Raw genomic sequence first — 22,230 nt, 5'->3', positions numbered from 1 at the left:
GCATCCTTGTATTCTATGTCACATTCATATGGTCAGTATTATTGTTGGTGTTATCCTCTCTGTTCTGCACTGCACACCACTAGTTCCCATTTGTAGAATTTGTAGAAGTTTTACTATTTTTTGTATCATATCAAATGGTGGATTGCATTCACTCTACATCTTTGCCATTAAATCAGTTGAGATGAAATGCAGCAGGAGTCCTGAGGGAAAGCATCGAGACAATTTGCACCCAACAAAGCTCACTATGCCTCAATGTCCAATAACTAAAAGAAAATTAAAACATTCTACGGTACCTCTGATGATCTCTTTTTGCAGTGTCTGAAAGATAAGGGAAGTAAGTGAGAATGGTGGAGGTTTTTTTTTCTGACAATGCCAACAAAAAGAGACACACTATTTTTTTCTGTCAGACATACAGTATGCTGCATGGTGTTTTATCTGATGTTTGCCTCAGTTGAAAAAAGAAAAATCTTTCCTTTATAAATGTATATCAGTAACCAAAACAAGATCACTTTTATTTACCCATATTCTAAATCGCTGGAAGACTACACTTTGCAATTAAAAGTGCAGCTGAGACCTGAGATACAAAGACTCATGATGTGAGATTGTAGCTCTTCTTATTCCAAATATCTGTTCAATATGAATGTTGGCTGATTTATTGTTATTAAAATGGATTCAGCATTGTTAATAATTTAGTTATTTATTTTTGGTTTTTATTTGTTTACAACTAAGGTAGCAGTTACCATGACAACAGTTCGCAAAACGAAAACTACTTTACAAACAGCCCGGTTTGAAGACCAACGTTTGAAGATTGTTATGAAGAGTAATGTCAGACGGTAAGTAGACAATTTAACAATGCGACAACCTAGGTTATGCTAACTTAAACTATTGCTACCTAAATATACAGAAGTTTTGAATTGTTTTGTTATATTCATATTTACTGTGTTGCACTTTTCAAAACAAAACTAGCGCTAACTTCTGCTGCCACTTGGTGAATTTATCAAGAAGAGCAAACTAAATACATGCTCTACATGTTTGTTGTTTGTTTATGTTGATATCCGGCTACATTGATTGTGTGATTGTTTTTGCGTTTACACAGATTTGTAAAATGCCATTCAAAGTCGCATTTATTAAGGAGCATTGATTCATTAGTTTGTTATGTTATCATTTGATTTACACAGGAGTCAACTTTTTATTTTGCTGATAATATTCTTTTTATTTTTATCCCAGCTTGTGCCACAGCTTGTAAAATCGGTTAAGATGTGAGCGCTGCAAACTACTATTACATCTCTGAGATATCACTGCTGACGAAGGTTTACAGTCCATGTGATGAATTAACGATATGGACGTTATAAAGAGCCGCACAGCCGCGCGTAATGGTCGGGTTCAGTGCGTGTTTTCATCCGTTTAAGGCTCATTGTGGGAGTTGAAATGAGGCTCGTGTACGTGTACCCATTTCCTCAATGACTGAGGTTTATAAATCAACCATACGTACGCGCAGCTTTATAAATCTGACGAAAAATAATGCGTCTGCATATTTCTGCTTTGCTCATACGCAGAGTTTTATGCATATGGCCCCAGGCTTCTGCAGAATAACCACACACACCTCTACACAAGTAACAGTAACAAGTAACTAAAGCTGTCAAATAAATGTAGAGGAGTAGAATGTACAATATTTCCCTCTGAAATATAATGATGTGGAAGAAAAGTAGCATAAAAATGAAAATGCCTAAGTAAAGTACAAGTACCTCAAAATTGTACTAAAGTACAGTACTTGAGTAAATGTACTTGGTTACTTTCCACCACTGGAACTAGGTTAAGCTTGTGTTTGGGAATATGCAGCAATATGTCAAGAATATGGTTAAAGACCAGACCAAGGTTGACACTGATGTAGAAAGCCTTCATTCCTCTGGCAGGCGACCCTGAGGAGCCCTGAAGGATAGGTTCACAATTTTTCAAGTTTGTCTTAAGACAACAATCAGGTGTTCTTATGAACAGTGAAAGAGGTTTTCCTCACTGTAATCATTCCTCCTGTTCATACTGACTATTAAAAGATCACCTTCAAATGTGCTTTCAGTGTAAGTGATGGGGCCAAAATCCACAGTGTGTCCACACAGTCATTTTAGTGGAAGTATTGTAACAAAAAGAGGAACTTTGGCACTAAACAGACTGTAACATTGAAAGATATCTACTTGATTTGACTTATTTGGACAGCTGAAGCTTCATATTAGCTTCAGATAAACTTTTGCACAGAAGGAGGACTGTGGATTTTGTCCCCCATCACTTACATCATAAGTGCATTATGAAGGGATCTTCTAATGGTCAGTATGGACAGGAGGAATGATTATGATAATTATGGCAAGAAAAATCTATTTCAGTGTTCATTTGGGCACCCGACTATTGTTTTAAGACAGACTTGAAAATTTGTGAACCTGTTCTTTAACAGCAGAGGGTCAGTCACCACTAATCACTTGTCTTGATGTGAGAACAACCAGAGGCCCCTGCCAGAGGGCCTCATGCCTTAGCTAATTAGTAAAATTTTGAAATTGATTCTAAAAACTCAGTAGTTCAGTTTTTAACTCCTTAAGACAGTCAGACAATTTACCTGTTATATGTGAATTAGATTAGTATAAACATACAGTGCAGCTATTTGTCAGCCACAAATAGGTTTCAATTTGTATTGTTTCCACAATGTGCAGTCAAATTAAATACAGAGACAGCACAGCGCCACATACCAAAAGCAATCTCAGAGATGTCAGCACCTCAGCCAGGTAAGTATCTGTCATCATGCCATACCTCATAAATAAGAAACCATCTGACTACTCAATTTGAATGATTTCTACTATTATAAACATTATACTTTCAACAAATGACCAGAGATTTTGTATCAGAGATTGATAGTGCTTTTTCTTTCAGAGACTGAAAGATATTGATACATCTGGAAGAAAAAGACAGAGAGAAAACTATGCAGCTAACAATAGAAAACAATCTGCTATTTGTTTTTTTTTGTATAAAAAGCATTTTTTTTCATTCCTCCTGTATGTACAGTAGAGTTGGGAACGAGGAAGACAGAACAGAGCCAGGTCAATGTGCCAGACAGTAACAGCATGTCACTAGAGATTATAAAGGAGGAAAGGCACCAAGAAGAGGTTGGTGTGTGTTTAAGCAGAACTGTGTTTGTACAAATCATGACTAGTTTTACATCCTCTGCATATTACTTTGTCTTACACAGTGTCAACAAATAGTGAAGAATGATGATAGATGATGAATTATACTGTTGTCCTCCTCTATGCTCAATAGTTGTGTAAATTATCTCTGTTGTTCTGTTGATGAAAAGACAGAAGACCTGGTGAAACAACTGGGAGGGGAAGAAGAGGAAAAGGATATGATGGAAAATTCACAACAAATGGAGAATAACACAGCTCTCTCTAATAAAAGTCAAGCCAGATCTGGCCTGAAAATGTTAAAGATGGACGACCGTGAGTCTACATATGTTGCTTGAACATGATTGTTTACTTTAGTGTTAAGACTTACTGTATCTGTCCTCTGTCCCTAGAAAAAATGATCAGAGACAGAAGACATCACTTAATGCCCATTGAAAAGCAATGGCTAGAGCTGGAGGTAAATTACTCGAGTGGCTTATTTTAATGACACAAAAACGATGACCAGTATAAAGCGGTAGCTCCTGCTAATGTATGTTCAAGTGTAAAAGGGCTGAGTGAGGCAGAGTACAAATCAGAGGGTGCCTTAAGACGGCTGCTGAAGGAGAATGTTTTTATTGAGTATAAAGCAGCTGTGAATAACAGATAATATAGAATCACCCTTATGGATTTATGCATCAGTATAGACAGCTTTAATGATCCGGCTCTAATCACATTCAACTTTTCTTGTTCTTATGCTGATTTAAATGCATCTACTGGTTGTTGAGTGCTTAATTTGGATTAACTATTATCTTATTTCTTTACTTTATTTTCTTACTTTTCCACCAAGTATCTAGTTTTATCTTGTGGACAAAATCACCAAATTACCAACGGAGTCCTGGTTCTAAAGGCGTCTGTTTTCAGCGCTGCTTCTAAGACCAAATTTACACCAAAATACTAACAACTCCCTTTTCACTGCATCACTATAACAAAACTCTTGCTGGGCAAAATGAATTTCAAGTTTGGAAAATACCAAACTATCACAGAGCAGCTTGGCTGGTTGTGCCTCCACGGAATACTGCCCAAAAAGTTTATATTTTCTCCACTACTGTTGGTAGATCAACTGAAGCTTGACCTAAAGAATAGTTTGACATTTAGGGAAACTATTCTTATTCATTTTCTCTGAGTTAGATGAGAAGATTGATATCAGTCTCATATCTGTCCGTTATGTATGAAGCTGCAGCCAGGAGAGTGTTGTGGGTTATATGCAGGACTATTTCTTGGCTGGGTGCAGTGACTTTATGGAGACTTTGTGGTATCTTGTTGTCACAAAGACTCCTGGGAGTCAATGCATTATGTTAGTAAAAGTAAAAGTTTTTCTTTGGATTAAACAAATGAGATATAATGTCTTAGTTAGTAAGCATTGGAGGTGCTGCTTGGTGGATTTGGTTATCTTTGGACAGAGCTTGGCCAGATGTTTCCTCCTGTTTCCAGTCTTTATGCTAAGCTAAGCTAAGCTAACTGGTCGTAGCTTTATATCTAACGGACAGATTTGAGAGTGATTTTGATCTCGTATCTGACTTGGCAAGAAGGCGTTTAAGTGTATTTTCAAAAATGTCAAAATATTCCTTTAAAAATAAAAAATGGGATAGTTTGAACATAAATTCTCACTTTTTACATCGTTACTTTTTAGCATGAACATGTGAAGTCAAAGACTGCAAGTGGTGCGAATCAGACATTACAGAACAAATATGAGTTCAAACATGATAGGTCTTACCAAAGCAACCGATCATCAAAAAGATATTTACATAACAGAGGCAAATTAAAGAATAATTCGTAAGTTTTAAACAGTATAAAAGTATCTTCTTTTCCTTAATCTCCTTAATTATCTGAAATATTCCATTCACCTTCATCCTTCCATTATCAGATATGTCTGAGTAAGAGGAAGCCAGAGATTATGAGGCTGACCAAGGTCATTCCAGTGAAGAAACGACGTGTGAAAAAGTTAGAACTACTCATTGAGAGGGAGAATTACAACTGTGAGGAGATGTTCAGGAGGAGTCAGAAGAAATCTATGGAGGCAAAAACACTGTAAGCAGTAGTGGATTCCTTATCAATGTGATTTAAGAGTGAATTAAATAAAGTATTCTGTTTCCATTATTGTAATTTTTTTTCTCTGACATCAGTTTTGAAGAAGGGAGCAAGTTCAAACAGGAGAAGAATGGTGTCATTGAGAAATTAAATGATGAAATAGGGACAACAAAAAGGTAGTACTACAATAATATTGTGAATTCAACATATATACAGTATGTGTACATTGTCCATATTTTATGTTCATAAATTCATCAACCAATAGGAGCTAGGCAAATAATTTAGAAAAAATGAGTAACTTTGCAGGTATTAATCTGCAATGACTGTTTTGCAGTGGGATGCAGTGGCATGTTATGTGGCTCTTTCTTCCTCATAGTGAACAAGCCAATATTGATGAAACTCTGAATGACTATACGAGATACAACAACATTTTGTTCAAGCTGTCTCCTCCGGAGTGGCAGGAGGCCCAGGAACTTTTGAAAGCTGAAGTCCTGTCTGACGCTGCGGATGAGCAGAACAGGGAGCCACAGTCAGCAGCTGGGCAGGGTAAGTGATAAATAGATGGATCATAAGGGCCAGTGTAATGTTGGTTACCCCCCACTAATATTGCTCTTTTATTAAAAATCAAGTCTGATCCACACTATGTCATCTTTTCCAGTACGAATCAGATGATTATTGCAAACTCAGTTCCCATAGTCTTTGTGTATGGGAACTGGGAATCTCTTAAAAGGGTACTCCATCGGTTTAATATTGCTCTGCCATAATACTGGGAGACTCACTAGAGACAGATTGAACAAGACTGGTCAGGATTGATGGATCGGAAATCCACATCTTGTGATCTGAATGATAACATGCACACAGGTTTGGAGTGTGACGAGTCTAGTCCAGGTGAAGCCATGTCTTCCACCAGAGAGCCCCAGCTGTCCTCAACACACAGCCACACACTGTAAGGAAATACCAACACACACACCTCAGTGATGAGACTAATGAATGTTATGCTGCACATCTTGTTTTTATCTTGTGAATTCATGTACAACGATGTCGTGGTAAATAATACAGTCAATAAGGATTTCCATTTGTTGTTCAACATTAGACAAAAAAACCCCAAAAAGTTGATGGTTTGTAATTCAGCCCATGATTTACAGTGTGATTTTGGTGTATGAATCAGGCTTTTTTCTTTTTGTTAGTATTAAGTCAAGTATTTTTATATCTATAGAGTACAGTACTGGGAAAAAAATAATAAGATGTTCTACAGAACGTAAAAAGTAATTATGGTATAATGTATTTCACATATACAGTATGCTGCCAAAACTGCAGGGGTACAGTAAGGTAATAAAAGGGGTTTTGGGAAAATTTCTCAAATCTAGTGTGTAATTAGAGGGTAAAAAGGGCTGGTGTTTAACCTGTAACCCATTGCCTCTATATAATAAGTATGTTTCTTTACTCCATAAGTGATTGACAGTTCTCTCATTATTCTAAGATCTGCACCTCTTTTCTCCAGGCTCTTTACCACAAAATTACATTGCTGTTGCTCAGCATTGGTGAATACCCCTGTCATCAGTTTGGGAACATAACCAATATATTTTCCACATCCCTCCATCTGAGTGTGGAGAGATTTTCCTAAAGCCGCCAGTTTTCATTGCATATCATAATTATAATAAGTACTTTATAGGTTCCACAGAATATCAGTGTTATTAACACCTTTTTCCCCAAACCTCAGTTTTGTCTCCCAGTACTGGACCCAGTAGGTACCCATTATTTTAAAAAAAACTAGTCTTGTTTTCTTCCACTGCACCTACATTTAGTTACGAATAGGAACCCGTAAGTATTTTATAGGTACATGATTCATACAACGAAATTACACTGTAAATCTCAGGCTGAATTATGAAGTGTTACCAACAGCACCTACCTACTTTCCCCCACAAATATCATCACGTCAGTCTCTTTCTGTTGCATTTCAGGGTCAAAAATTCTAACCTGAATAACAACAACTCAGGACATGAGGTCAGTTTCCCTGAACCTAAAATCACAGTTCACTGAAGTATTATCTCTTTTTATCTTGCGTGTTTATTTGCAGTACTCACCATGTGGTGTCATCTCCACTCCTGCAGGAGAAGCTGGAGTTGTACTTCTTTGATCCACAGCAGCTCCTAGATCTGGTTATGGAGCTGACAGACCAGAACCTGTCCCTCATTCAGAACTCCACCAGAAGGAATGATTCACTGGAGGAGCTCCTGCAGCTCATCAATATCAGCAAGAGGAAAATGTAAGCCTCATATTTATCATTAGCAAAGTGCACTTAAGAACATACAGCATAAGAGGATACAGCATAAATACAAAAACAACCTTGTAAAAAGTGTTAGAGAGTAAGTATGTAAAAGTACATATGACATGATATAACTTCACAACAACCAAAACAGTTGTAACACTGTGTTTTATGGTTGTAGGATAAAGGATGAAGAGAGGTTAACACCACAGATCACTGATATGAAGGAGAAAGTCAACATTGAGGAGGAGAGAGCTGCCAAGCTCAAACAGATGGTTCAGCTCCATGTCTCAGTCAAAACTGAGGACAAGGTAAAGAAGCAGAATATATGTTTGTCTACATTTTTTCCAACATCACCCTATTTTGAATCTGAAAGCTGCACTTGACAACTTTAAATGGATCACAACAGGCATCAGGAAACTGTACAGAGCATGCTAGTTTTTAGTGATCCTAGCTGGTCTCACCAACCCCCCCCCCCCCCCCCCCCCCCCCACCCTTTTTTTTTTTTTTTTTAACTATCCCACCTCTTCTCCTTGCCTGCAGGATGATGTGATGTTGGATGCTCTTGGTGTGAAGGTGACAGAAGTACATCGTTGCAATGTGGCTAGCCGGCTGACCAACCTCAGTACCTTAGAGAAGCTGTCCAGCATTGAGTACCGTATGTCTTTACTGCAGCAGGACATTGACAGCATCCCTGAAGAAGGCTTGGAAGTGCTGAGGCAGCTCAGGGACAGTGAGAGGAGGACCAGGTTTGTCTCACTGACAGTCATCTAACCCACTGCTCCCCAGCCGTGGAACAAAGAAGCCTATTTTTTCATGCTGGGTAGATATGATGCCATTGAAAACCTGGCATATTAGTGAGTACATGGTATATTTCCTTTTATGGTGTCAGGCTCATAATCTTTTTTTTCTGACTTAAAAAATACCCAGATTTTCTAAATGGATTAAATCGGCTTTAACAGATTTTTTGCTCTTGTGCTGCTTGTAGCAAGAACAGCTTAGTTTATGCTGTCACTTCTTAAAAGTGAAGAAAAATAATAGTACAAAATGCAAAGCAGCTGTTGATTATGTTGTATATCCCTCTAACTATATATATAAAATGGTTAAAGTACAGAATATTTGCACTTTAAATGATATTTTCTCACTTCAATTTGTATTACTTGATTTTTTTTCCCATCACCTGTCTTATGTAAATAATAAAAAGTGAATGCAACCAGGTATAAGTGTAAAATTAGTGTAGTGTTTTAGTGTTTTAGTCAAATCTGGACAGTGTCAGCTGATTAGTAACGCATCACAGCAATGGTTCCAGTTTGTGGGAGTCTTAGCATGGATGGACATTTCAGACAGGCTTTTTAATGCATTGCTGAAAATCCAATATACAATGTAAACTCATGGTAATATAAAGAACTCTAAATAGAGATGTTTCCCCAAAGAGCATATAAAATGAAAACTCTCATCCTGCATGCTTTATCCAGACTGTATGAAGAAAAGCTGAGGCTGGAGAAGGAGAAACAGAGAGAAAGGATGAAGAAGTGCATGGAAAGATCCATGGGTGACGCCAAGAAAATGGTGAGTCTTTGATTTAAAAATGGATCCATAATAGATTTATGCTACTCTTTAAATGTTCTATTATTGTATGTTTTCTACTATTAAACATTATACCACACATCAAAATTTAACATCAATAAATCTGAAAACCAGTAAACCTGGAAATCTGCTTGAATGCATTGCAGCAGTATGGAAAGAGGATGCTGTTCTTCCTCATGTTTAAACCGGGTTTATGGGAAATGTAGTTGTAATTTTTAGAAACCTTAATAATACTACTGCTGTGAGCAGTATTTTTTCTTCTCCTCTGACATTGAGTCAAAACAGTCATCCTCAGTGATTTAAGTTACAGTTAGAAACAATCCAGAGGCAAGGCTTAAACTTCAGCCTTTTTTTCTTTCAGAGAGGAAGAAAGCTCATGCCCAGATGCATCCCTGTTGAGCAGAAGATCAAAGTCAGCGATGAGGACATCACCCCTGCCGAGGACAAGCTCTATGCTTACCTTTTCACCACCGAGGACGTACAGTAAGACGAGATGAAGAAATGGGACATTTTATATACCACGCAAAGCAAAAACAGTAAAAAAAATACCACTGCAATTATTCCACCAAGACAAGTTACTGTGAGATATCTCGACTGTGTGAATACTTATCAGCCTTCCAGAAATACTTTTAACCATTATTTTGAAGGTGTGTACAAAATTTGAATAAATGAAAGACAGAGCTGATGGATCTTGTGAAGCACTCTGACTTTCTTTACAACTATGTCCTTGTAAATAAATATTTTACTTACATAACATGAATAGACTCACTTCTGTACTACTGGTTCTGGCAGAGGTTGAATCAAGTCATTGCATTTAGCAAGTCACAAGTCTACAGTCAAATCTCAAGTCAGGACAGGCGTGTCCCAAGTCCTAACTTTAAGAGTCCATTTTAGATAAGCCACAATGTGTTCTTCACTATATGTAAGGCCATTAATATGTTATAAAACACAAAGTCATAACCGTGTTGTGCCCAGGATTTAGGATATGAACTAAATCATAATAACAGCAATAATATTATATTATTAATGAATGTTCAGTATTTTAAAGCTGATTGCTGTCTAAAATGATCATATGTAGATCGACTTACCAAACACATTTTCCTACCAGAATTCCAGATAGTCATTATGTCTCATTTGTTCCACAACATGGAGATATTTCTGATATAAACAAATGTCTGACAATATCAAGTTCTAGCAGTACCAGTATAGAATTTCCAGCACTATCAGTCAGATATGATCAAACTACATCCACAAAGACCTGATGAAGCAGATTAGCTGAGTTTTAGTTTTAGAGCGGTAAATTCATAATACATAGTAATTAAGGTGAGTTTTTTTGTTGCTTATTTCATCTTGACTATTTAATGTCATAGAAAACATTTGCTTTAAGCTAGCTTTAAGCTTTAAGCTTTAAGCTTTAATATTTTATTTTGTATTGTGCTCACATGTTCCTAAATAACACTGTGTTCAATGAAATTACCAAAAACTAATATAATTACTGTGTGTAAGTGTCATTCCATCACAGTAGTACTGGTTGCAGTGGACTTCATAGAAACTTAGCCTACGTTCACATTACAGGCCTTGATGCTCAATTCTGATTTTTTAGTCAGATCCAATCTTTTCATGTTGATGGTTCACATTCAGTCTTGTAAGTGACACGTATCTGGCTCCAGTGTGAACAATGTTGAGGTCCCGAACTGCCATGCATTGAATGCCATTTAACTGAAATGTGAGCTGCATTGAGAACAACAATAATACATTAAAGAATTTTGGAATTTTTCTGGGTAAAATGTTCCTTTTTCAGTTAAAGAATCTCTTTGGGTTCACTGAAGAATACAAACAGATATTTTTCTGTTGACCTTTCACTCTTTTTTACCATCTGCTATTGCCAGAAATTCAGACAGAGGAGCTGTAGAGTTGTATATGCACACCCAAAGTAATGTTTTGAATCCATTTTTGACCTCATGTTTAAATGCCTCATATGGGGAAAAAGGCAATGCAGAGTTAAAGGTATGTTCTTGAACTCCAAATGTGCTTATTATACTCAATTTAAAATAAATATTTCTGGATTGCTTTACATATACATGTTTCTCACTTGTTCAGCATGCATGAATTAAATGTATGCATACGCAGGCACATATGGTTGTGTTGTTGTTCTGCATTTGACAGATCAGTAAGATCAGTTCTGTCTTTTAACTAGTATTTCAGCATCTGAGTTATTACTGAATACTAAAAATCTACTGACTATGCTTTTTATTGACATCAGTTCAAAAAAGTTCATTGAGATGTGTAAGAATTTGTGCACTCAAACAGCTTTTAGGAATAGGAATTTTTATTGTGCATGACTCAAATATGAAATTATTCATCCAGCAACATAACTTGCATTAGAGTATGTTTTTGATAAAAGGGAAATAGTCTGCCTTGTTGGCCACAAAGGAGGTCAATTAGAATTATGATTGTTATTTTTAAGGTTAAGTGACTGAGATGCAAGCACAAGAAACACCAACAAGTTCACACATTTATTACTGATACTATAGTTAATTCAATTCAATTCAATTTTTATTTATATGGCGCCAAATCACAACAGAAGTTATCTCAGGGCACTTTTCACATAGAACAGGTCTACATTGTGCTCTTATTTTCACAGAGACCCAATGTTCCCCCATGAGCAAGCACTTGGCGACAGCGGCAAGGAAAAACTTCCCTTTAACAGGAAGAATCCTCGAGCAGAACCAGGCTCTAAGTGGGCGGCCATCTGCCTTGACCGGTTGGGTTCTTATCTCTATTGTTACTGTTTGTAGGATGGTGTAAATATCACTGATGTCTTTGTTAGCCAGCAGTCCTGGGGGGTTGAAGAAAGAGCTGGTCTTGTAGCTGAAATTCTTCGGCAGGGTCCGAATAACCCTGCCGAAGAATTTCCGCATCCGCATTTTACAGGTGCATCATCATCAGGTGACCCGTAGTTGGCCGCTGTCTCCTCAGCCAGGCCAGTCAAGGCTACATCTTGGTCCTTTGCCCAATCAACAGCTGGTTCCTGCGGAGGTGATACGGTCATGGCGGTGGCTGATCCCTCTTTAGTTGGACCAGTACTAGCTTCATCTTGGTCCTTTGCTCCAGCAACAGCGGGTCCCTCTGGAGCTAAATGAGTACTGGCAGTGGCTAATCTCTCTTTACTTTTACCAGCCATGGCTGCCTCCTGGTCACTAAACCCTTCAGCAGCTGATCCCTGTTTAGTTGGACCTGCACTAGCTTCATCTTGGTCCTTTGCCCATTCAGCAACTGGTCCCTCTGTAGCTGATATAGTCATGGCAGCGGCTGATCCTTCTTTAGTTGTACCAGTGGTGGTTGCCTCATGGTCACTTGACTCATCAGAAGCTGATCCCTCTTTACTTGGACCAGTACTAGCTTCATCTTGGTCCTTTGCCCCATCAGCAGTTGGTCCCTCAGGAGCTAAACCGGTATTGGCGACAGCTGATCCCTCTTTAGTTGGACCAGTCGTTGCTACCTCCTGGTCACTTGACCCATCAGCAGCTGATCCCTCTTTAATTGGACCGGTACTAGCTTCATCTTGGTCCTTTGCCCCAGCAACACCTGGTCCCTCTGGAGCTAAATCATTCCTGGCGAAAGCTGATCCTTCCTTACTTGGACCAGTACTAGCTTTATCTTGGTCCTTTACCCCATCAGCGGCTTGTCCCTCTGGAGCTAAACCAGTACTTGCGGCAGCTGATCCTTCTTTAGTTGGACCAGTCGTAGCTGCATCTTGGTCACTTGACCCATCAGCAGCTGTTCCTGCTTCAGCTGAGCCACCAGTATTTACAACTCCAACAACTTTTGCTCCATCAATTGAGGAAGGCGTGTTTGAAATGATGTCCTGGGAGTGAGGAGCAGCTGAGCCTTTGTCATTTGAATACATGATGGCTGGAGTACCTTCAACTGCGGCCTTACTATCAATTAGTTTCTCTTCCATATCATCCATCAGGCAGACCAGCATTTTATTGAAGGACTTGTCCACACTGAATAAAACATGACATCAAATTGATGAATCAGTCAGTCTGTAAAAACATCTGTAAATTCATCCAATCATGTGTCTATCCCTCCCTACTGATACCAAAACACAGTCACTTACTATGAGCTGGTCTCCATCTCATCAGCCAGATGAGCCATGGAGACATATGGATGTTTCAGAGCCTCCCCAGGAGTGATTCTCCTCTCTGGATCCATGTCCAGAAGACATTTCAGTAGGCCCACGAACGTTCTCCGATCTTCTAATTCAATGGGCTCTTGTGTCTCTGGGTAAAGCTGGATATGAAAAAAAAATAGATGGCTGTTCAGGTCATCTCCTTCCTGTCTCTCAACGACAGGGAAAGTAGGTATGAATTCAGTCTTTACTCATGAAATGGACCACTTACTGTTGTCAAGTCATCCAGACATTTAAATGATCTCCTCCATACTTTAGGCTCTATGTAGGTAGTGAGCTTATATTCCCTTGGAGTCTACAAGAACAAAATCAGTTTCAGGTACTTCATCATAGAAGATAAGGAAATTAACAAAGTTATATAAAGTTAAATACCTTCAGCCACCATTTTGCATAGTCAAAGTGCTGGGAAAGCCTGAAAAACTTCTGGCTGTATTTGCCAGCAAAGAGGAGGTGGTCAGCTGGCTGGCCCAGTATCTCAACGATGTTCCTCATCTGGTGAGACAATATATAGAATCACATCAGCCAACATCCTACATAAAGTCTCTGGACATTTGTCTAGAGCAGTATGTCTGGAGCAGTATGTCAGAAGCTGTGCAACCAAGTCTACATATACCGGGTTATTTACCATCTGATACTCGCAGTTTATTGCAAATGGGTGTTTGGCCACATACAAGTAGGTGAGCACACAGCCCAGACCCCACATGTCAATTGCCTCAGAGAGGGGGAGGCCCAGGGTGACCTCAGGTGCCCTGTTTGTAGCGTACAAGAGCCAAAAGTTCTATTAAGTACATTGTCAAATTCAGCATGTGTGTGAAAGATTGACATAACTTCTAAGAGATCATTTACAGCTGCAACACAAAAGTGCAAACATGTTAAAAGATGAGCTTTGCAGATTGAACCTACCTGTAACCCAGAGGCTGGATTTTCATACCATGTTTCACCTCAGAAGTAGTGCGAGATAGGCCAAAATCTATTAATTTAACCTTGAAGGGCTCTTCTTGATGGTTCACCAGCATTATGTTATCTGGCTTCAGGTCAGAGTGAATGACTCCAATTCCCTTCAGGGCGTCAAAGGCCATCAGCAACTTCAGAGACAGAGGAAGAAATGCGGACGGTTAAAGATACTATTGACCAGGGTGCAGGCATATACAGATCAACAAGATATTTTTGAATATTTTTCTCTGTTTATGTATGTACAAAGTTGTCATTCTGTGTTAATGTATGAGTTTTAATATGTAGCTAATTCATTACTGAATATATTGCTATAACTTGTTAATAGAATTATCACAGTCACATAGTCTTTACCTGCTCTGCAATTGGCCGTATCTCACTGAGAGACAGTGGATTCCGATGTCTCTCAGTGATCAGCTGATAAAGACTCCTGTCTAGCATCTCAAAAGCTAGACAGGTATGACCTTCATGCTCGAACCTTTCGAAGAACCATACAATGTTCTTTTTGACGGGGTCAAGAACGCTCACGACTTCAAGCATGTTGATCTGTGCAGAAAATTCCATGACCAAGTGACACAGAATGGTATCAGTGCTGATAAATGACCAAACATAATATAAGTCAAAAAGCATAATCATCAAAAAGACTTTGATGATCTACCTCTCTTTTAGCGTCTGCGCTATGCTCAGTTTTTAGGATCTTCAGGGCTACGTACTTTGCTGTGACTAAATTCACACACTTGGCAACTTTGCCGAAGCATCCTTCACCAATGAAGTCCAGGACGAGGTAGCGACCTGTGTTACTGTGCAGGGTGTCGCGCCTTTGGACCTTAAAGTGTTTCGATTGTTTCTTTTTATCTGCGAGTGGTGATGGAAATGCAGTACATAGAGAGAAAAGGAGAATATGTAGCAACATGGAGTCAATCGGTCAACACATCATGCACAAATACATTCAGTATGCCCTGCAGTATGCAGGCTGAATGTCAGTTTTATTGATTATGTATTATATTACAGTATTATTATCACTGGTTAATTTTCATGTAAGCAGCATTGTCATAGCTGATTTTAACTTTTTCAAAATATATTAAGGGTACTTTAATTTAGTCTATAGTACAGTAGGTTTTCAAAATGTTGATCTGCAAAGTAACAAGCAGCTTCAACTGTCAAATAAATGTAAAGACATGTAAAGACACTTTTCTCTAAAACATGAGTAGACATAAAGTAGTATGCATCTTAAGTACAGTACTTGAGTAAATGTATTCAGTTACTCTCCACCACTTTGTATGTTTTCAGTTTACTTACCGGTTTTATTTGACACTGAAGAGCTGTCTAAGCTTGAACTTGATGACATTTTGTCAAAAAACAAGGTTTTTCCAAACATAACACACTGAAACTTTGTTAACTAACTCAGTTTGTAGGTAGTGAAGCCTCAGGATAAAAACTGGCCAGTTGACCAGTTTTCAGCACAATAGGATTCTAAATGACATCATAACAAAACACCAGTTCCATTCCAAAGACATTTAAGAGATTCTTTGACAGTTTTTTTTGTTTGTTTTTGTTTTTTGTTTTTTGAGAAATGTGGGCAATCACTTGAGTTACAGACAAATTGTTTGTGGTTTATGCAGTTGACCTAATTCCATCAAATTCTTTGTGTCCATAAAGAGAAGCATATTTCTTGTATTCTGTGGTCATTCGTTTATTTCAATATAAATGTGTTACTATCATACATTGTTTCAAAGTGTAGTGTTAATTTTGGCACCTGATTTTGATTTAACTTAGGCTTTTAACTAGAATGTATATAAGCCATAGTCACATTTTAGTCATGTGATTATTGTTTCTTTAAGTCTAGTTGTAGTCAACATAAACTCAAGATATTTTAGTCAGTGAGTCACTGTTGGTCAGTGAAATTGTAGAATCATTTATATTGTGTTTTTTGAACTTGCATGTCAGTCAGTCCACCACTTTGGTCCAGACCGAAGTGTCTCAATAACTATTGAATGGATTGCTATGAAATTTGGTACTCACGTTCTTAAGACTATATTATGTATTATACTCTTAATAATTTTAGTCATCCCTACTCTTTCCATCTACCTCCACCATCAAGTCAAAATTTTATTTTGTCCTGTACTTTGGACAAACAACATGCAAAACTAATGACATTACAACAGCTGCAGGGGTGGATCTACAGGGGGCAGCTAATTTAGGGTTATAGGGTTTTGGTGAAGTTCTGGTTGAAACTATAGCATTAAAATATAGGAGTCAGTGCCAGGAGAGGGATTATTTTTATTTTAATAGCAAATCAATATATACTTAAAAGTGTCTCTCCTCTAACATCCATCTGTTAATGTGAGCATGTGAGTCTGTACACAAGCAGGCTGCATCCTTCACTGTCAGACTGGGAATATTTCAGCCATGATCTAAGTATCACTGCTGTTTATTGATTTGATTGTAGTTTACAGTATTAACCACATGCTATCACAATATAAAACACTGATCTTAACCAAGAGATCCTTTTACATCTGGAGTACTGCAGGTCAGAGTAGCTGAATTGGTCTTCTGATAGAAATTAATAGGGAGGTCCAAAATGCTTATATCATATACCTTGATTTATCTTCTCATGATAAGCAAATTAAGATCTTTCATTTTTTGTGCATGGGGCGCATATTAATCTTTATATGACTAGGCTCTTTTCACAAACAGGAGACAAGGTTGAATTCAGCACATTTATGTACATACACATGGACTATTAGGGATGGACTGGTCTATACTAGTCAAATATTTCTGAGCCCAGATGTGAGGACTAATTAATCTTGTTTATTTTAAAACAAAACTAGATGTGAAAGAGCTGTAAAATTTTTATCAAGCGTGTTGATCTAAAATCAACACAAAAAGCCACTGCTTGGAGCTCTCACCTTTCCATTAAATATGACAGACTTGGTTCCTCCAGTCAGATCTACACTATGAACATGACTGTGTCTTGTAATGGGACCACCAGAAAGTGTCCTCTGCTGGCAGACTGGTGGTCTCTCTGACAGGGTTCATGGTGCAGCTCTTGACTGGAGACTGGAGCTTCAGCGGGTCTGTAATGTTAGTGCTGTCCAGTGATGTGGTGGTGAAGTTTTAGGTTGTCATTATTCATTCCTCTTCATAACTACAAGATAACTGCACTCAATACATAGTGATTTCTCAGATTTGTACCTTGTAATCTGACTGGTGTTGCTCTAGCATGTACAAAAGCATGAGTGTTCCCACATCTCCTCCACATCAGATGCTAGACAGTTGGACAAAGACATGGATTTAACTTATTCACAGCCAACATTTTGACATGGCAGAAAAAGCTTAGAAGAAATGGCAACTCTGTTCCAATGAAACGTCCTAATGCCAACACAAGATAGCCAGCAAGCACAACACCATGACACACACAATTTTTGCAACCATAGTTACTGTACTTATGCTATTAGTTATGCTAGTTACACCTGTGTATGATGAGTGTTTCCATCCAGAGACTCTTGTTAAGACCTGTTCTAGTAGTGCCACTAATGGGAAGATAACTTCACTTGATCTATGTCCTAATTCCACTCATACTTATCTCTGACTTTTGCAGTGTGTTGTAGGCTTCAAGAATATAATTTTGAATTTTGATTAAGTATACATTTGTTTGCTGCCCAGAACAAGAAAAAGTGAAGTGTCAGTGCCAAAGAAATAGATCCATTATGTGTCAGAAATGCTTGTTCCTTTAACTTTTACAAAAACAGCCCATATAGATAAGTTTGTCAAATGCATCTTCCTACCACATCATACAGCTCTAATGAACTCATTGCAGATGTTGGTATAAACAAACAACCTGGACATTATAAGTACATTGAAACCTGCCTCTTGCTATTCAGTATGAAAGGCAACATGACTGAATTTTTCATGTAGATGTGCATGATCTGTTTTTGTATTGTGTTTCAGCGACAACATCCACTGGTGCGTGAGAAGATCTGGAATTACCCAGTAGCACAGGTATGCAGACAGGGCAGAAACTGTCAGTACGTCAGAAACAAAAACATATTCTGTGACCAGGAAACAGAACAAGAAGATGGAAATTATCTGACACGTCGGGCTTTGTTCACTTTGTATTTGCATATCAGCTGTAGTTCATGTACTTTCATTAAGTTTAAAGAGACCAGCATATATATGAGAGCAGGATAGTGTGTGCGCTAAGTGTATTGTTTTCTCCTGGCAGGCTAAAAAATAAAAATAATATCCATGCATGGCTGTTTGAGTTGCATGTGCAACTCCTCTACATCCGCGTGTGTGGATCTCATGAGAGATATGCTGTTATTGAGATGCACTTCCTCCTCCACTGTGAGAAGTTCTCTTCAATAAGAGACTTCCATTACGGGGAAAACGCCAAGAAAATAGCAAACTTCCAAATGTTAACTCCAGAGGAGAAACCGACAGCTCTCCTGGGTGAAGGGACAGCAGCTCCTCTACTAAATATGTTTTTGCCTGCCACAGCCTGAGGGACTCACAATCACTTTAAAGATGCCAAAAATTAGGGATTTGTATGGTATTAGGTAATTGTATTAAATTGTATAAAATTGCATTGTACTGTATTTTATTGTATAACAATCAAAGAATGGACTGCATCAGTATAATATAGAACTTATATGACATCTGTGAATTTAATATGTATATGTAATATGTAATATGAATTGAGAGAGAGAGAGAGACAGAGAGAGAGAGAGAGCACAATCAACAAGAAATGAAAACAGAGACTGTAAAATCGAAAGTCAAACAGACAAAAGCACACCAGGCTCCTCCTCCCTTCTGTCTGTCTTTAAAGTCAGCTTCCTGCAGGTATCACTGTATTCTGCACACAAGGAAACAAGGAAAAATTCTTCAGTTTGGACTTGTTTCATCACAGCAGTATGTTTAGACTGATCTGTCTAAAGGACTGACTTCACCTTCAAAGAGGAGTTAAACACCTGCAGAGGTTCTCTTCTACTCGTTTCTATTTAAATTTATATTGTGTAAATCCAGTGTTGTCTCTGCTCCAGTCTCATCTGTTCTGACATCAGGAGGAAAATTGAGTGAGTAGCTGCTTTGTTCAAGTTTAATGTTGAATCACTTTGACAGATTTCAAAGAAATAACCAGTTTCAGTCAAAAAATAGAAGACAAAGTAAATTCTAAGATTATTCTACATAAATCTGATACATTGTTTATCGATTGTCAAACATTTATTTATGTCACACTTGACTCTTTTTTGGAAGATAAGACACGCTGCTTTGTATGTGTGTACTGTCAGTTCAAAGTAAGTTTGTATATTCTGTTATACTCATTCCAAAATCGTATTGCAGTGATTTTCATGTCATTTTTCTCTCCTTTTCAAGGATCATTATGGATGATCCATTTGATTCATATCCAGAAATTGAAGAAATTAAAGAAGAGCTGCTAAACAATGGCCCTGCTGCAGCAGCTGAAAAGGCTCAAGAACACTTGAAAAAACTAAACAACATTCCACTAAATATTGGCATCACAGGAGAGTCTGGTTCTGGTAAATCCACCTTTGTGAATGCCTTCAGAGGCATAGACAACAGGGATGAGAGAGCCGCCCCTACTGGTTCTGTAGAGACCACCTCAGAGGTTACACCTTACCACCATCCAAACTATCCCAATGTTACATTATGGGATCTCCCTGGTATTGGCACCACCAACTTTCCTGCTGACAAGTACCTGGAGCATGTTGAATTTGAGAAGTTTGACTTCTTCATCATCATCTCTGACACTCGCTTCAGAGAAAATGATGTGAAGCTCGCTCAGGAGATTCAGAAGATGAGGAAAAAGTTCTACTTTGTTCGCTCAAAGATTGACCATAACTTACGGGATGAGGAAAGAAGTCAGAGGGAGTTCAATGCAGAAAGGACTCTGGCACATATCAGGGGAAACTGCATTCAAGGTAAGAGGTTTTTATAATACTATTTTCAAATATAATAATCACCCTGCAGACACCATTTGATCCATGTTTGCCTTGATGTACTTCTTACCTTGATGTTATTTGTCTGTTTATATTTACTAGATCTATTTTTTGTGAGGATTTCTGAATTTGTGCCACCTATAACAGATTGTGACTGTAGGATTTGAAGTAGTGGCTGAGTATTAACCGGCTGTAGATCAAGTTTAGAAAATATGTAAAATTAGTTGTACACAATTATTGGCACTTTGCAATTTGCAAATTTTCAAAAAAAAAAGCTTGAGATAACAATTTGTTCTACTGAATTAACCCTTTTTAACCATCTGTGACGCAGGTCTTCAAAAACAAGGTGTTGATGCTCCACAGGTCTTCCTGGTGTCCAGCTTTGATCTCCACCTGTATGATTTCCATCTGTTAGAGGAGACCTTAGAGAGAGAACTTCCTGCACACAAGAGGAATGCGCTGCTGTTGGCCATGCCCACTGTCAACCTAGAGATCATCAACAAGAAGAAAAAGGCTTTAAAGTCACAAATAAAATACTCTGCCACACGATCTGCACTTGTAGCAGCAGTACCAGTCCCTGGGCTTTCTTTTGCTGTTGACATAAGTGTGATAGTTTGTGTTGTTATAAAATTTGCAGTTGGGTTAGGTCTGGATATCCCATCACTGGAGAGACTTGCTCAAACCACACATGTGCCATTAAAAGATCTGATGGCTGTCATCATTTCACCACTGGCTGCAACAAAAATAACCCCTGATCTTATCATCAAGCTGTTATTGCAATTTGCAACCACAACTGCATTAATGGCAGCAGAGGAAGGGTCCAGATTCATTCCAGTGATTGGGATCCCAATTGCAATGGGCTTCTCTTTTGCCTCAACCTACAGAGCTCTGAATATGTTTCTCAACATGCTCGCTGACGATGCACAGAGAGTATTTAGAAGGGCCCTGGGTTTGAACACCTCAGTGTGATATCATAAGGTGAATGGAAATATGACATTTAATGGCACATTTAAAACTTTACAAAAGAGCTTTTGAATTATTTTTCGTGATTAAATTTGCGTGACATTTTTTGTAAGACAAGTTATGACAAGTTCTGTATCCTAGCTGCACATTTGAGCATATTTTCAGTCTATCAAATGGCCTCCATGCAGGTCTCATAACAGTCAACTTGTTGCAGCTTGGTAGTACACTGAAACTTCTCTCTTTATTATTTCAATATAGGGATTTTTTTCTTATTTTCCATATATAAAACTGTACAATGCAAAAGAGCCTTTGAAATATTTGATTGCTTTGCTTTTTGAATCATTTTTGTGATGCATTGTTGTTTTCATATTTAGCAGGCTATTAACTGTATCTTTATGAATAATAAACATCATGTGGCATGATGTGGTCTGTGGGTTTGATGTTGTGATGAGTTTTCACTTCCTCTCAGTGGCCACATTGGGGAACTGCAGCAGAACGTCAATCAACAGAAAATATAGATATTAACTGTGATAATTATCATTATTATTCATTGTCATTTTATCAGTGTCACTAATAAACATGTTATTGTAGGTTTTATTTATGATATACACTTGTCATTTAAAAAAAGTATATACCACTGCATCATCTAATGCATTCTAATACAAGATGAGTTACTACACCTCCTCATTCTTCAGTGGGTAAAATACCATCACTTAATCCACTTCTATTTACATGTGTGGGCTGGACAGAATATCAGAAACACCACTGTGAGTTTTCTTTTATTTGGAACATTTTCACCATTACAATGATACTCTTTCTGACTTGATGCTGATAGAATGGAGCAATTAAGTGTTGCTACTGATTAAACTAAATCACGGTAACTGTTCCCACTGCATTTTTCCTTTTGTGTGTGAACACCCCACATGTAGGTTTATCAAGTCTAGATCATAAACTAGGGCTGCAAGTGATAATTATTCATATTATCAATTACGCAACTGTCGGGGTTTTTTTTGCAACTGGTTACACATTTGGTCTGTAAAATATCTGAAACCAGTGAAAAACCAGCAGAATGTTTGACCT

At 38.0% G+C, this 22,230-nt stretch overlaps 3 protein-coding genes across 9 annotated transcripts; 2 read left to right on the top strand and 1 right to left on the bottom strand.

Moving 5' to 3' along the window:
- The first annotated feature begins 728 nt into the window (after positions 1-728).
- LOC122998288 (cilia- and flagella-associated protein 100-like) lies at positions 729-9,835 on the top strand. Of its 6 annotated transcripts, XM_044375094.1 has the most exons (16): positions 729-833; positions 2,697-2,768; positions 3,046-3,146; positions 3,335-3,476; positions 3,554-3,618; positions 5,065-5,228; positions 5,324-5,404; positions 5,605-5,774; positions 6,090-6,174; positions 7,190-7,232; positions 7,340-7,494; positions 7,676-7,805; positions 8,038-8,070; positions 8,170-8,243; positions 8,970-9,063; positions 9,443-9,835. In XM_044375094.1, exons 1-16 carry the CDS (start codon positions 824-826, stop codon positions 9,566-9,568), a joined length of 1,545 nt encoding a protein of 514 aa, XP_044231029.1. In that variant the 5' UTR covers positions 729-823; the 3' UTR covers positions 9,569-9,835. The 6 variants fall into 6 exon arrangements, with proteins under 6 accessions (XP_044231029.1, XP_044231024.1, XP_044231023.1 ...); XM_044375089.1 differs by having other exon boundaries at positions 3,049-3,146; positions 8,038-8,243; XM_044375088.1 differs by having other exon boundaries at positions 8,038-8,243.
- Positions 9,836-11,622: 1,787 nt separating this feature from the next.
- On the bottom strand, positions 11,623-15,682 carry LOC122998586 (homeodomain-interacting protein kinase 4-like). 2 transcript variants are annotated; one of them, XM_044375514.1, is made up of 9 exons: positions 15,527-15,682; positions 14,886-15,082; positions 14,582-14,773; positions 14,180-14,361; positions 13,902-14,025; positions 13,649-13,768; positions 13,488-13,571; positions 13,205-13,377; positions 11,623-13,091 (listed from the first exon to the last, which is right to left on the bottom strand). In XM_044375514.1, exons 1-9 carry the CDS (start codon positions 15,603-15,605, stop codon positions 11,867-11,869), a joined length of 2,376 nt encoding a protein of 791 aa, XP_044231449.1. In that variant the 5' UTR covers positions 15,606-15,682; the 3' UTR covers positions 11,623-11,866. The 2 variants fall into 2 exon arrangements, with proteins under 2 accessions (XP_044231449.1, XP_044231450.1); XM_044375515.1 differs by lacking the exons at positions 14,582-14,773; positions 14,886-15,082.
- Positions 15,683-19,582: 3,900 nt separating this feature from the next.
- On the top strand, positions 19,583-22,162 carry LOC122998415 (interferon-inducible GTPase 5-like). The gene is made up of 2 exons (XM_044375313.1): positions 19,583-20,169; positions 20,519-22,162. Exons 1-2 carry the CDS (start codon positions 19,611-19,613, stop codon positions 21,154-21,156), a joined length of 1,197 nt encoding a protein of 398 aa, XP_044231248.1. The 5' UTR covers positions 19,583-19,610; the 3' UTR covers positions 21,157-22,162.
- Positions 22,163-22,230: the final 68 nt, after the last annotated feature.

This window comes from Thunnus albacares, chromosome 15, assembly GCF_914725855.1.
Source record: "Thunnus albacares chromosome 15, fThuAlb1.1, whole genome shotgun sequence".
Lineage (NCBI taxonomy): Eukaryota > Metazoa > Chordata > Actinopteri > Scombriformes > Scombridae > Thunnus > Thunnus albacares.
Note: the sequence above shows the minus strand (reverse complement) of the source record. Positions and strands in the feature narration are given on the sequence as shown.